Genomic DNA, 14,652 nt, shown 5'->3' on the forward strand with positions numbered 1-14,652 from the left:
TGTCACTGTTGGAAATCCGTCATCAGTTGAGATTGGCTGGTTGGAGACTTTCCAGAGATGTTGGCAAATGTCAGGACTTTTGGAATAGGCTCTAGACCTCATTGATTAAGTCTGGGCTGATTCAACTCATGATAGGTACAAATCAGCCTGGAAAAGATGGTCATGCTGGTGCATGGCATGGAATTTGGATCCCGTGGCAGCAGATATAATCTGTGTCACTGATCCCTTGCATCTTTGGTGTCCGACATCCTGTCTTACTGAACAATAAACTCATACAGACTGTCGATCTCTACCAGACGCATTCCCATTTCTAGCAGACCTGAAGGCGCACGCCTGTTGAGAGACATCAGATTTTCATCTCCTCCTAAACCCAAGTATGCAGTCCTATGGGAGGTTTCTTTATTTCTGAGATTTCTTCTGTCTTGGCCAGATAACGATTCCTTGTCTAGAAAACAACTTTCCACCAGGCTGACTTTACTTCTTTATCTGGGTTCTAGAAAACTGTGTTTCAGACGTGCAAGTTCTCGATTTAGTAGATAGGTATTTCACTCCAGAAGGAGTTCCTTTGTGATTTGCAAAAAAACTAAATCAGCAACAAGACATGTTTCCTTTCCAGCATTACCAGAAACTTTGTGTGGTGTCAATGTCTTTGAGAATATGAAAGAGTCAGCTCTTCCCTTTCCTTCTGGTCAACTTCTACTAGCTCTGGTGCATCCACATGCCCACCTCTTCCCCTACGCCAGGCTACTGGGTTAAATGGATTCTATCTGAAGCATGCATTGACACATCATTTCAGTCAGAGGGGCTATGGCCTCAAAGTCCTTTGGGGTAGGAGCATGATTATAAGATATCATCCACAAGGCAATTGGCAATCAGATTCAATGTTTAAGGAGTTCTATACAAGCCCCTTTTTAATTATTGTTGATGAGCTTTAAACTTGCATAATCTGAAGCCACTGGTTTTCTCATAGAATCGAATATTTTATAACATTAGTGAACAAGAATTTTCAATTCTCTTAAGAACATAGAGGCAAAGTTTATCCCACCCACATTTTGTTCATATAACTGATTGTCACTGATTTATCATGTTTTTTTCTACTACTACCCACACTAATATATTTCGTCTATGGTGGAACGGAATATTTATTATGTTGTCTTTCAATTTCAAGTCAAAATCAAGAATGATATCCTTGTGCTCTTCATGCAATGGAATGTCTCCTCGCAGCAAGAAGAGGTAGTTTATATGTTTCTACTTCGGTTTATACGACTACCAGCATTGGTGGATGGACTGTCTATTGTTGAGATGTAGTGTTTTCTCCTGGAACTATAGATTTTGTCGTTTTATTCTACTGTAAACGTAACCAATTTTTTGTGGTTTACATGGCTGCTATTGTATTAAAGCAGAGATGAGCATGTATAATCTCTGCCTCTGTGTCCTTGATATAATAGAAAATTCTTGTTCACGAATGTTCTAACATTTAAGTTTCTATTCTAGTCTGACACTGCGCCTCTGTAAGAGAATCATTCCATGCTTTATGCAGTTGCCCCAGTTTGATCGTTGGACGTAGGAGGATTTGGAGTCCATTTTTAACAGAAAATGGGTACAGTCTGATCAGGCCTCAGTCTCCCTTTGTCTTGACACTCGGCCTGTAGCAGATAAAGTTCATGGATACAGATTGTAAACGTTTTGTACAGCAACTCCGCTTTTTAATTATTTCAGATTGGTTTGAACATTTTGGGTGGGAGATTAACATGAGATGAACTGAAAAAGTTATAATGTCCTGAACACGCTTTCCCGTGGTTAATAATTTCACTTGTTAGTGCCCTCTTCAGCGGCTGAGTGATTGATTTTTAATGTTTTTTAATTAACCGCACACTAAAGATTTGACATTTTGTCAAAATATATTGTTAACTGATATCAAATTGAACATTATCCGTTTCAGTTTTCCATTTTCGAATCTCCAGTGTAACACTTATAACTGTGCCCTATTTCATTTATTATTCTTGAGGTATTGTTGGTTACATTTATTGGGTGGGTCTGGTGTATATTTTTAAAGTGTTCAGTTTTGGGGGAAATAATTCTATAAGTGAAGAGGTGGCGGTGGAGTTGAAATGGAGTCAGCGTCGATGGAACATGGTCTATAGCAGTAGAGATTATTATGTACGATAACGGAACCCGAACGTCACGATTAAGGAAGCAGTTTACCTTGAATTCTATGTCAGTCCACGGAGGCTCAGATCGCCTCCGTGTCCTTAATAGAATTGAAAATTCTTTGTCGCGCTTGCTAGACAATTTTTCATTGACAGATAGTAAGAGAGCAGCCGCACATGCGTTCTACGGAGCCTGACTCCGTGACGGAAATGACGCACACAACCCGGAAGCGTTTCTGACCTGACCCTAGTCGTACCGTGAGCGGAATAGGATGGCGGACCCGGCGCGATGGAACCACGTGTGGGTAGGAACCGAGACCGGCATCCTAAAGGGTAAGAGGAGCAGTAGTTAGTTACATCATTACCGATCTATGTGGTGACTGCGGCCAATCATGCACTCGGAATGCACACAGGTGCTTACACAGTTCAACTATTATAATTGCATTTGTATAGAGATTACTCAAACTGACCAGGGTTTGAAGCATTTTTTAGGCGAACTCTGTTTTAGTTAGTCTGGTATTTCATTAACGCCTTCACACTTGGTCAATAGTTGTCCTCCATATTGGTTATAATAGTGAGCTTTGTTGCATTGGTCGCTGGTACTTTGATCAGTGCGCTTGGGCGTAGGTTAAATATAAACTGTGTTCAGTTACGTGGTGTATCTGATGCAACATGGGCAAGTTGTTGAATGTTTAGCGTGGAGGCTGTGAGAAACTAACCATTCATGGAATTTGTGTGCTGGGTGATGCCTGGAAGTGGTTCTAGTTAGAGGGAGAATGCAGCCTTCACAGAACCTGTCGGGCTATCAATGTGACCTAGCATGACTCCAGACTTGTGTGAAGAGCACTTCCCGTCAACTACAACCTTTTAGTGATCATGTTGTTAAAAGACCCCACGTTGACTTGCATCAGGACTTTGGCAACAGTTGGGACCTGGTCCTGACCGAGGAGGAGGGCTGCATAGTGATGGAGAGAGACCCTGTGAGCATGGAGGAGTGGTGTAGGATCGCCCACTCTCAGATCCACCTTCAAGTGGTGTCGGTGCTGACTGCTGGGTAGGATGCGCCCAGTGAGGGAGGTGGGCATGGCAAGATATCAGTTTAACAGAGTGAATACTGAGCTTCAGTGTCCAGAGGGCAGTGAGCAAGTGTTAAGGACTAGCAGCAAAGGAAGTGATGTATTACTGTTAGCACAGTGTAACCCGGTATTTGTAAAGCACAAACTAATCACCCGTAAGGGTTTCAAGGCGCTGGGGGCCGTCATGTAGATTAAGTGAGCTATTGCCCAGTCACATGATGCTGAGCTGATCTGCCTCTGGCACTGGGGATCGAACCGTGAGCCCCGCGCTCCGGAGTCAGGGCTCCGGAGACAGCCGCCGTGGACCAGTGTCTTTATCAGCAGCAGCCTCTTTAGAGGCAACTGTAGCAGGAAAAGAAGCAATGAATCTGTCCTGACGAGCAGCATTGAAGCAGACTGAAGGTGCTACTGGTCTGTATATTTCACTGAATTTATGTTTACAGTGGAATATTGAGGCAGTGGAGTAAGCGTTCACGATTAGATAGCTCAGCTCTGGTGGAACAGCATTTGATTCTGAGGGGAGAGGAGTTAGCCTAACGGCTAGGGCGGTCGATCTAGAATGTGGGGAACCGGGTTCGAGTCTTAGCAATGACGCTGAACATCCTGTGATTCTGGGCAAATCACTTAATCTCCCCTGCTTAAATTATTATTATCTTTTTAAATGAATGTTGTAGTGTCCATACTATTAATGGTCACGCGTTAGTTGGGAATGTTATTGGTTGTTTTGGGGTTCTATGTTCTATGGTGGGCGGTTGGGAGATGTGCTGTGGGGAATGGACTGTCGTGGTTGTGTAAGCTGTCTTCTCTGTCATGAATAAAACTACTGGAACCTATTGAGCGTCCAATCGAGTTACTTCATACTGGCGACGACTGGGAGTAAAAAGAAGACAGCGCTCACGTTTGAAAGTAATTTTAAGGTATTTGTACAGTGCGTGAATGCACCTGCGGCTGTTTTGTAATCGATGTGCTCATGATTGCACCTGCGGCTGTGATGACATTGTAGTGTTGGCTCCAGAGCATGCTGGCTTAAGAGGAGTGTAAAGGAGCGTAGAAGTCATTGTTGGCCAAGTGAGCTTACTGATGTGACTTGGAAAAACGAAGAATGATTGCATTGCGTGTCACGCTATGATTGCGCCAGCGGCAGTTTACCGGGGGCATATTTTTGAGAATAACACGTTTTGATCGCGTCTGCGGGAGATTCTTGGAGTGTAACAATTTATGCTGCGGCCTTAACGAGTAAAGTCGGGTTTTGAAAGTCAACACTCACTAACATTCTGCGTCCTCATGTAACACAAGTGGTGCTATGTAAAGCGCTCTGATACCCGATTCGGGTCAAGTTTGCGCTATATAAAACTCTATAAAATAAAAAAAATAAGATTCTACACGTGATTAGTATACTTGTGAGTCGCACTCAATTCATTGCCAAAGACAACTCTTTTTCTTGGAATGGTTTGTGCACTGAAGGTACTGGCCATGTCAGTGTGGTCTTGTCAATGGTGTGATCTTGGGCAAGAATGTGTCATGTCCTGCATCTGCCCCGGAACCCAGAGACCACACAAGGACACAGGTAGGGGGCTGCTCTTCGTTTATTAAAATTCTTCGGCTCGTGCCCGTAGCACATACTCGCTGTTCCCTGGTCTCCCGATATTGCCCCTTCCCTGACCGGAAGTGTTGTCTGGTGGCTGGCTCCACCCTTCATTCTTGTGCAGTGTCCTAGTGCCCTCTGCACCTTGGTACAACATCTCCCCTTTTGTGGAAAAGAAAAAGAATAGAGAGAGAGAAAAGAAAAGAAAAGAAAAACAAAGACAGGACATCGTCCAGAAGAAAACACAGTTATCGTCCTACTACACTCTGATCGTCCTAGTTTGCTTTGCTGCTGGTTGCTTGCTGCCCCAATCATTATAGTTCCTCAATAAGTCTCTTTGACTTTCTGCTCACTCTCTTTGGGCATGACATTTCGCTTCCCCCTTTCGGTATTTCTTCAACCTTTTCTTGTCTCTCACTGCTGTGTAGTATCCCTTCCATGCTGTCCATTACTTACTCTATGACGGATGTTGCGTTGCTCTTAGGTGTCGTCGTCGTCTTCTTCTTCTTCTTCTTCTTCTTCCACATCTGATGTCCTTAGTCCCTTGAAATGTGAGCTGTTTCTGGTGATCCGGTAGGGGCCTGCTGCAGCAGTTATCATTGGCCCATTGACTTTTATTATTGTTAGCGGTTCATTTGAGAAAGGGCTGTCCGACTGACTTGCTTGCCATTGACGCACCAACACTAAATCTCCTTGTTCCAGCTTGGATGGTCGCTGTGCATCTGCGTACTGTTTCATTTTCCCCTTTGCCTCTTGATCTCTTTCAGCGATGCTGATGTGTTTGAAACCGGTCCCAGGATGCTTGTTTCCGGTCCAGGGAGGACCTACCTTGGCAGTTCGGGCTGTACTGTTCCCATAAGGAACAGGGTCAAGACTGATTTGCATATGGCTGGGTCCAAACTGGGGTGGTGTGGTGAGCAAAAGAATGATGGATTAAACCCAGATTCTCGTGACTGGGGGCGAATGTTTGCATTGTCCAGCATTCCATCCATCAATTGTTTCTTTTGCATATGTCCCTAAGTGGGAAGGGAATGCCCAGGCGTGCGTCCCATGCTCACTACACCACTGGATTCAAGCTAGCCTGGCTGATGAAGGGTGATGCCCTGAAACTGGTCCCAGGATGCTCGTTTCTGGTCCAGGGAGGACATGGCTTGTCAGTTCGGGCTGGACTGTTCCCATAAGGAACAGGGTCAAGACAGACTTGCATATGGCTGGATCCAAACTGGGGTGGTGTGGTGAGCAAAAGAATGATGGATTAAACCCAGATCTTTGTGACTGGGAGTGAATGTTTGCATTGTCCAGCATTTCGTCCATCAATTGTTTCTTTTGACTATATCGCCCTAAGTGGAAAGGGTATGCCCAGATGTGGGTCCCGTGCTCACTACACCAATGGATTCAAGCTAGCCTGGCTGATGAAGGGTGATGCCCTGAAATCTGTCCCAGGATACTTGTTTCCAGTTCAGGGAGGACCTGGCTTGGCAGTTCAGCCTGAACTGTTTCCATAAGGAACAGGATCAAGACTGATTTACATGTGGCTGGGTCCACATTGGGGTGGTGTGTTGAGCAAAAGAATAATGGATTAAACCCAGATCCTTGTGTCTGGGGATGAATGTTTGCATTGTCCAGCATTCCGTCCATCAATTGTTTCTTTTGCCGTGTTTGGGTTGCCCTTTTGCTTCCAGCTGGGGTAACCTTGTCCTGCCTGTTCTTCTCAACATCAGTTCTGCTGGGCATCGTCCCGTGGAACTGTGTGGGGTGTTTCGCTAGGCTCTCAGTATTTGGCACAGTGCCTGTCCCACTGAAATCTGCGCAAATTTGACATGTTCAACTGCTTTCTTGATGTTTCCCATGAATCTTTCCACCATGCTGTTTTCTTGTGGCTACAGAGGCATTACTTTCCTGTGATGTATGCAATTAATCTGCAAAACTCCTCCCCTGAGAATGGTGGCCGATTGTCAGGCTTCATAATTTAAGGGGAGCCCCGTGCTTCAAATATGTTATCACATATCGGCAAGGTCGCTGTGGCTGACGATGACACTTGTCGGCCTATGGGGAACCTGGAGTATTCTTCAATTACTTCTAGCAAGTAGTTTCCAGTTTCCAGTGGCCCATAGAAATCAGCTGCCAATGTCGTCCACATTGCCCAGTGGAGGTCAGACATATGTAGTTGTTCTTTTCCCGTTATTTGGCATGGGTGACAGTTCATTATTGTGTCTTCCACCAGTCGATCCAGACCTGGGAACCATACCTTTTCGCTTAGCATCTTTTTTGTTGCCACTATGCCCATGTGGGACTCATGCGCTAGATTCACTGTCTGCCGCTGTAGCGTTTTTGGTATTATCATTGTTCCTCGAAGTAGAACTCCTCTTTCTGTTTCCACCAGCTATTCTTGTATGGGTTTAAACGCCAGCATTTCCTCCCTTCTTACTCCTCTGCCCATGGTGCTGCTGTTGTTTTCGTCTCCACCTTTGTTGTTGTTTTGGCTGCTTGTAGTGTTGTCGCCTGTTGTCTCTAGCTCCAGTTCTTCAAGTGCTTTTGGAGCGGCGGTTGTTTTTGTCGTAACACGAAGTTTAAGTACTCCTCCTCCATGGACGTGTTCTCTGGTGGCCGTGGTAGGGGATGTCGTGACATGTAGTCAGCGGGGTTGTGTTCCTTTCCAGGTTTATGCACAATCTTAAAATCATAGTCCATGAGGCGTATTCCCCACCTCTCGATGCCTGGCGGAATTTTTGGGTTTGGGTTCCTGCATATTGTTACTAGTGCCTGGTGGTCAGTCACAATGGTGAATAGTTGCCCATACTACTGCTAAACTTTTCTTCTCTGGTTGCGAGTATGCCTTTATATGTCCGATAGGCTCTGCATACGCAACAATATGCCTGGGCGAGTCTCTTCCTGGTGTGTGTTGTGCTAGAATTGCTCCTAACCCCACTGGGCTGGCGTCAACAGTGAGCTCGGTGCATAGCAAAGGGTTGAAGTAGGCGAGGTGGTCCACTGCTGTGACTGCGGAAATTTCAGACCCTACGTTGTTAATTACCGAAATAGAGTGCTTAGTATGGCAAAGTACTTGAGGTATCGATCACAGTAGCTTGTCAGACTTTCAGTTTTTCAATATGTACATAGCAGCTCAAGCACATTTACTAACTGCTGTTACCAATTGAAGAATCATAGTGCAGCATGTGCTGAAGGTACAACAGCGAGAACCATATTTTGCAGCATGCGTATGTGGTGCTCATGGTGATGTGTCGAATCATGGTTGTCAGTCTTACACTACAGCAGCACCTAGGTATAACTGGCATAGTTTGAGAATTGTATGGCAAATGTAATCCAGTTTTCAAGTCATTCCTGCTTTCATGCTGTATGCTGTTACCTACAGACTAGTTCTGACAAGTAGAGGCTGCGAAAGTGTCTGTTGCTTTCGTGCACTCCAGCCTTTTCATCGTTGCATCACTTGCTCCTTCAGCACTTTGGCGCTCTTGTAGTTTTGCATTTTTCTGCACTTGTACCCATGTGCCACTGACCCACTTTGGACCTGCTAACCTGCGGAGGACTCGCTGTCCTGCCACTTTGCTTTCTATTGCTGTTTCGCATTTGTTTGGCTGACCGTCAGCATTTAAAAATTGGTAAATCTCTGGCTTTTGTAATGTGAGATATGTAGTTCATTTAAATCCACTAGGTCTGTCAAAGAGAAGAGTTCATGTTTGGATTTTAATCTGTTGGCTTAGACCATCTGGCATTGTTGTGGCTGGACTGAATGGATTTAATGGTGTGGAGATGGATCCTGTTGTTCCCTGGTGTTCTGAAGGTCGAACTTGGACACCTGCAGGTGAAGGTGTCAACGGTGCAGCTTGAGGCTCAAGCATGGTAAATGGAATTGAATGGAAATTAAATTGAACCTGTGCTGTGCTTTATTGGGAGAGCTAATATATTATTACTGAAATTATGTGGTTACTTTAGAACAGTATTTTGTTCCTTTATATATCTTTGCCTAGTAGTGTTGTGGCAGAACCATCGTGGTTGCTTTAGGTAACCTCTTTCCAGTCATTACATCCTTTATGTTGGAGTCAGTGACATATCAGGCCTCTGCCAATTAGTTTTCAGTGACCCGTGGTCAACACATTTAGGTTACTCCACAAGTCATCCTGACATATCACACATTGGTGTTCATTTTGATAGGCACATTTGTTTTTAATTGCATGTGCACTGTAATTCATATTGTTGGGAGTGCTTTTCCTGAAGTGTCACTGTGCTTCCATTCCTTCCAAATTAGGTGGGCAGGTGTTGCGAACCAGCAGCATGGGGCATAGGGCCCTACTTTTTCTACTCTGTGAGCACTAGGTCATTATTCACTTCTCTATAATTTCCAATCATGAATGTGTCTTCTTTTCATGGAAATACCCCTGTGATATATGGTAATCGAATATGATGTTTTTGACCAAAGATCCAATGCACATTTTCCAGTTGTTTTTAAAGAACATTATGCTTAATTCTTCTAGGTTACTGACACAAAATCTAAAGTAAAGCGAAGAACAAACTATTCTAGATTTCTTTCGTGGCCCTTGTGGATGTAATCCTCCCATAACTACGACCCCAACGACTGTCCGCGATACAGAGTACGCACAGATACTGGCGTCTTGGGTAACTCAAAATGAAGTCTAAAACGAGGAACCAAAAGTTGTGATGATATTGAAACATATAGCCAATACCAATGTCCGGACCTCGTCTTAGTTTTGGCAATGATGAACTTGATCTATCCCAGCAAAAAATAGTTCCAGCTGAAGAAAATCCGAAATGGCCATCATTTGGTCTTAACTCCAGGTCTATCCTGCCATCACTGAATTATGGGCTACCTGAGATGCATGAGGACATGTATCATCAGAATATTTTTCCCATTCCTCAACCTGAAGTTTCTTATCCTCCCATTTTGGTCTTGACGGTGTGGGATTCAGTGGTTGAAAATGTTTGTGCAGCGCACATAACAGGGAACGACGTACAATCTCCAAATCTCTTTTGTCAAGAATAAGATAAAGAAGGGAAAACTCTCAGGTAGTTCAAAAAATCATAGAGCAGAATTAAGGGGAGTTGAATGCCTCTAAGCAGATTCAAAGAGGAGAATAACAGCCTATGGGCGAGCTATAAGCTTAGTGAGTGTAGTGGGTGAGGGTGGTGAATGGGAACTCTGGTGGGGGTGATAAATGAGAAGGCAGGTGGGGGTGTTAAATGAGAAGGGAGGTAATCTGGTGGAGAGCAGACCGGTAAAAAAAGCCCTATGCCGCCAGTGCCGGACGAGTCCTATCGCTTTTTTAGGTCGAGCCTAGGCAGCGCATGCGCTGCTCTGCGAGGCGTGCTGTATCTGGAATAAGGGCTTCAAGCACCTCCCATCTTTTCCATTGGCTCCTGCTCTTCATACATGCCTGCTTTTGTTTGATCATTAACAGTCCTCAAAAAATGTACCCGCCCACTTGCAATTGCGAGAAATATTTTATCAGGTCGAGCTATTTTTAGCACCTACTAGTCCCATCTGGCGAGTAAGCTTGGTCTGGAAAGGAACTGGTTTTCTGTTCATTCTGAAAGTGAATGAGCAATAAAGATGTCATTAAATCTTGTTTTTATCGTGACACATTTGCTGTCTGTTCAAGCAAAGAGGTCCAATGTCAGTTTGTCTTTTAACTAATTGCTGCTAGGAAAATAGGGTTTATTTTTATCTCTCTTACTAGAGTTAGATGTTTTTGTCAAGTGAGCTGTCTGAAATTTGTCAGTTATTGTTCTGTAACACATAACATTTATATAAATCGCCTGTAAATTAATATTACAAATATTTCAAAATATTTCCGGAATTACAAAAGCACATTTTGTTTGTAATTAAGGAGTGTGATGCAAACAAAGAGTTAAATCGGAGCAAAACAAACCAGAACACTTTACTTAGTGATGTGCAAATGACATGCATTTGCAGAAACTCTTTCCAAACATTATTGTTTGTACACTATATCGTTTTATCAGTAACGCTGCATGTCAGTGGGAATGTTTGTGGCCATTTCAATGTAAAATCTGCTGATTACAAATGAGTGTGCTACCACTTCACCTTTAATAAACACATAGCTAAAGCATGATCGTTTTTAAGCGTGATTTGAGAAACATCCCTGCCCTGGTGACAATGCTGTTAATGAACTAAGAGGGGTCAGGTGTATCTTGTTTGTGACTAGATTTGTATTATATAAATCAAACAAAAGTGTTTTTTTGTACAGCACACATGCTGAACTCGCACATTTGAAGGCGCTCTTATATGTGGTAATGAAGAAAATGGCGGCTCATTGAATTAAAATATTTGCCCACGATCACATCATTTGAAACCAGTTTATGGGTCAAGAGCATTGCAAATAGGTTGAGTAGATTATTTACGTCAGTAGACCTGCAGGTTTAGCAGCATTTTAATGATTTTTCGTGGCCTGTTTATGCTTAGTTAGTCCTGCCTTTTGGTCTTCCGCACCCTCCCAGGAGACTGCCTCATGTATCAGCACAGCCCCCTCATGTTTCCGATGGCATTTGCATTTTGTTAAAATGTGGGCTTTTGTTTGGGTACGCACGTTCACCCGGTCCTGTACACATAATAATGTGCTGCATGGCTAAATACTTTTTTTTCCATTGACACCTAGCACTTCCAGCGGCACGCCACGTTTTGGAGGCTCTTGCGGGGCCTGTTTCTTGAGCACCGCTCTTTAAACACGTATTTTTTTATTTAATTATAGCTGGTTTTCCTGCAAAATGACCGCCCGGCACGCCTTGCTTTCGAGGTTCTTGCGTTGCCCGTTTCATGAGCACCGCACTTTAACTACTTGTTTTAAATGCAAAGTTTCCTAATTGTAAAGTTCACAAAAAGTTTTTAAAGGTAAAAAGCTGAAAATATTGTCCCGCAGGCAGATGAAACTTTCATGCTTTTGCGTGAAGCCGTGAGTGGCAGCTTAGTCTTCCCTAGGGTCTCAGCCCTTTTCTGTACTCCAAACCCAGAAGTCGCAAGATAAGACTCCTAGGATCGGGGAACAGAGAGTTGTTATGGCTTTGGGTTTGCCTTTGTTTGCTTACTGACAGTCAAGTGACAGCTGGAAACGAATCGATGTAGGCCTGCAGCCTGATTCCCCTTTCATGTTGTGTGCGACCTCCAACTGCACTGGGCTAGTAAATAAATTTTAAGGATTTCTGTCACCGCTCTTCCTTTCTCCCCTTTCTCTTATGTGTTCCACTCTCGTTTGCTTCTAGTGTATTTCGGTCTATGTGTTTTTGATGGACTTGGCCTAATTTTGCCTGATTCATTTTAACCAGCACACATCACAAATCAATATTATATGTACATATCAGCTGTGTTATAATCCTTACATGTGACCAATATTATATGTATATGCCGCAAATATTTAGTTCAAATTCTAGTTCTTACATATGTTTCACTTTTAAGTACAGCATTTTGAAACTCTCTGCGTTTTGGATGCCACGCTCATATATATAAAGGAATACGAAGCGTGAAGTTCAGGCCGAACAGCTATTCCTCTAACACAAGTTTTCAGTGAACACTGTGCTTGTATAACCCGAAGTAATCGATAACAGCAAATGCAGATGCTGACGAGAACATTGGTTGACTAACTGCAGTTGCCTTTTCACATCTCTACTCCTCTATAGAAATGCAGAAAATTGACTATAAATGCATGCCACCTAACACCAGTTGAAGTGTTTTCAGCTTCCGCCCCTCCTCGATATACTGCAGGGCTTGGCTTCTCATTATGACAAGGACGGTTAGGCAGATTCTAGTTATCCCCCCGTGAAGGAAACCTCTCTTCACTAACTGTACACTAGACACTGACAGTCCAGTACATACAGGAGACTGTAAGAGGCTGAGTCTGTCGAGTCTCACTAATAACAAACAGGCGGGAATTAAGGAGAGCTGGAACGCTTCGCATGCGTTTGTGCTGATGTGCCAAACTGTTGTCATGATTCAGAGCCCACATCTGTGCTTTAGTGGAATATAAAAAGCCAATTGGCTTAATGTTAATCTGTTTTCGCCTAACGGAGAAAAAAAAGAAACTATGATCTTCAGTTTTTGTGCCATGAGAGGTGAACAGTAATTTCAGTTTATGTAAAATTGTTCCAGGGTCCAAAAATATTTGTTTGTGGACAAGGATGTCCAAAATCATCATATGTACGTTGCGCTTATTCGTTCTCGCCTGTAGACAGCTTTAACATTTGTTTTTGAAAGATCTATTGTGAGCGGTACCGGTATTGAAAGACCGATTTCAACTACAGACACTTTGGGTCAGCCTATTACTTATCACTGGTTGATTCCAATCTAAATCTCATTTAATTGCTTCTTATTAGATTGCCTTTCCTTCCTCGTCATTTCTCCCCCCCCCCCCCCCGCCCCCCCTCCTCCCCTTTCCTATTCATTTGATTAGATGACTTGTATCCTTCCATTGCTTATGTTCAGGAGACTACTTTTTAGGTCAAGCCTAGCATCGCGCATGCGATGCTCAGCAAGGCTTGCTGTATTCACTTCTACGGGCTTTGGCCACACTCTTGCTGCTGATTGGTGTGTGTCAATCTAAAAAGCTTTCTTCTCTATGGTTTCTTGTGGGTATATATCCCACCTGCTCATGTCTTACTCCTCAACTGGAGTATTGGCCTATTACGGTATCCTTTCTCTGAAGGATTTTTTTGTAGTGTCTTGCACTCTTTGCATCTGCCTCCTCCTCCCTCCTGCTTGTTGTTTTGTGCTTTACAACTACACTGTGCTTATGAAAATAAAAAAACCAAAGTAAAAAAAATTGTCATTTCAACGGCAATAGCTCTAAGTTTCACAAATGTGAGACCGATAGTATTGCAAATGCTTGTTTTCTTTTGAATGTTGGAAGAAGAAATGGACGGGGCTGGTGTTGGGAGGAGAAGAAACAGTGACAAGACAGGAGGGGATTAGGTGAAACGGGGACTGGGCGGTTGGGGGCTAGAAGAAAGAGGTACAGGGCGGATGGAGGTTAAGAAACTGGAACGGCGATGGACGGGAGGAGAAAAAACAGCGACTTCCTCTATTATCTGCACTTTGGGCGTTTCACAAGACCGCCTTGTTGAGAACATTGAACTCCTGAAAGCTGGCAAGTACACAGGATGTAAGAAAGTATCCGTCTTCTTAGAAAACCTCAGGCTGCTGGACATACGCAGATTAAGTTGAAAGAAGTAGTTGAACGCAGATATTAGACCATCTGTTCCTGGTTATCGGTGTAGTACATAAAGTGCACCTGTTGAAAGTCTCCACCACACGTGCTCTGTCGTGTACCCTACCTGGTCCTTGCGAAATCTGGCAGTAAAGAGATTTGAGGGGCAGCTTTGATAAACCAAAAACCAAAGGAAATGATGGATGGAGTGTTAAACATTGCAAGCACTCACCCCCGGTCAACTGATCTGGGTTTAATCCATCATGAGTGCTTGCAATGTTCAACACTCCGTCCATCATTTCCTTTGGTTTTGCTTTGTTCGCCATAAGTTGGCAGGGTATGCTCAGACGTGAGTCCCTTGCTCACTTTGCCACTGGATTCAAGCAAGCCTGGCTGAAGACGGCTGAAATGCCAGAAACCGGTCCTAGGAAGCTTGTTTCTGGTCCAGGGAAGACATGGCTTGGCAGTTCGGGCTGGACTGTTCCCATGAGGCACAGGGTTAGACTGATTTGCATATGGCCATGTCTGAACTGGGGTGGCAGAGTGGGCTAAAGAACGGTGGTGGATTAAACCCAGATCAGTTGACTGGGGGCGAGTGCTTGCAATGTTCAACACTCCGTCCATCATTTCCTTTGGTTTTGCTTTGTTCGCCA

The 14,652-nt window shown here is 43.8% G+C and overlaps 1 protein-coding gene across 1 annotated transcript in view; it reads left to right on the forward strand.

The window, feature by feature from the left end:
• Nucleotides 1–2,330: 2,330 nt before the first annotated feature.
• The window catches only part of WDR74 (WD repeat domain 74), a 57,609-nt gene continuing 45,287 nt past the window's right edge, over nt 2,331–14,652 (forward strand). The window contains exon 1 of the mRNA XM_085625967.1: nt 2,331–2,483. Coding sequence (XP_085482093.1) covers nt 2,423–2,483 — 61 coding nt within the window. The 5' untranslated portion in view covers nt 2,331–2,422. The remainder of the gene's footprint in view (nt 2,484–14,652) is intronic.

Source organism: Triturus cristatus, chromosome 9, assembly GCF_964204655.1.
Source record: "Triturus cristatus chromosome 9, aTriCri1.1, whole genome shotgun sequence".
Taxonomy (NCBI): domain Eukaryota; kingdom Metazoa; phylum Chordata; class Amphibia; order Caudata; family Salamandridae; genus Triturus; species Triturus cristatus.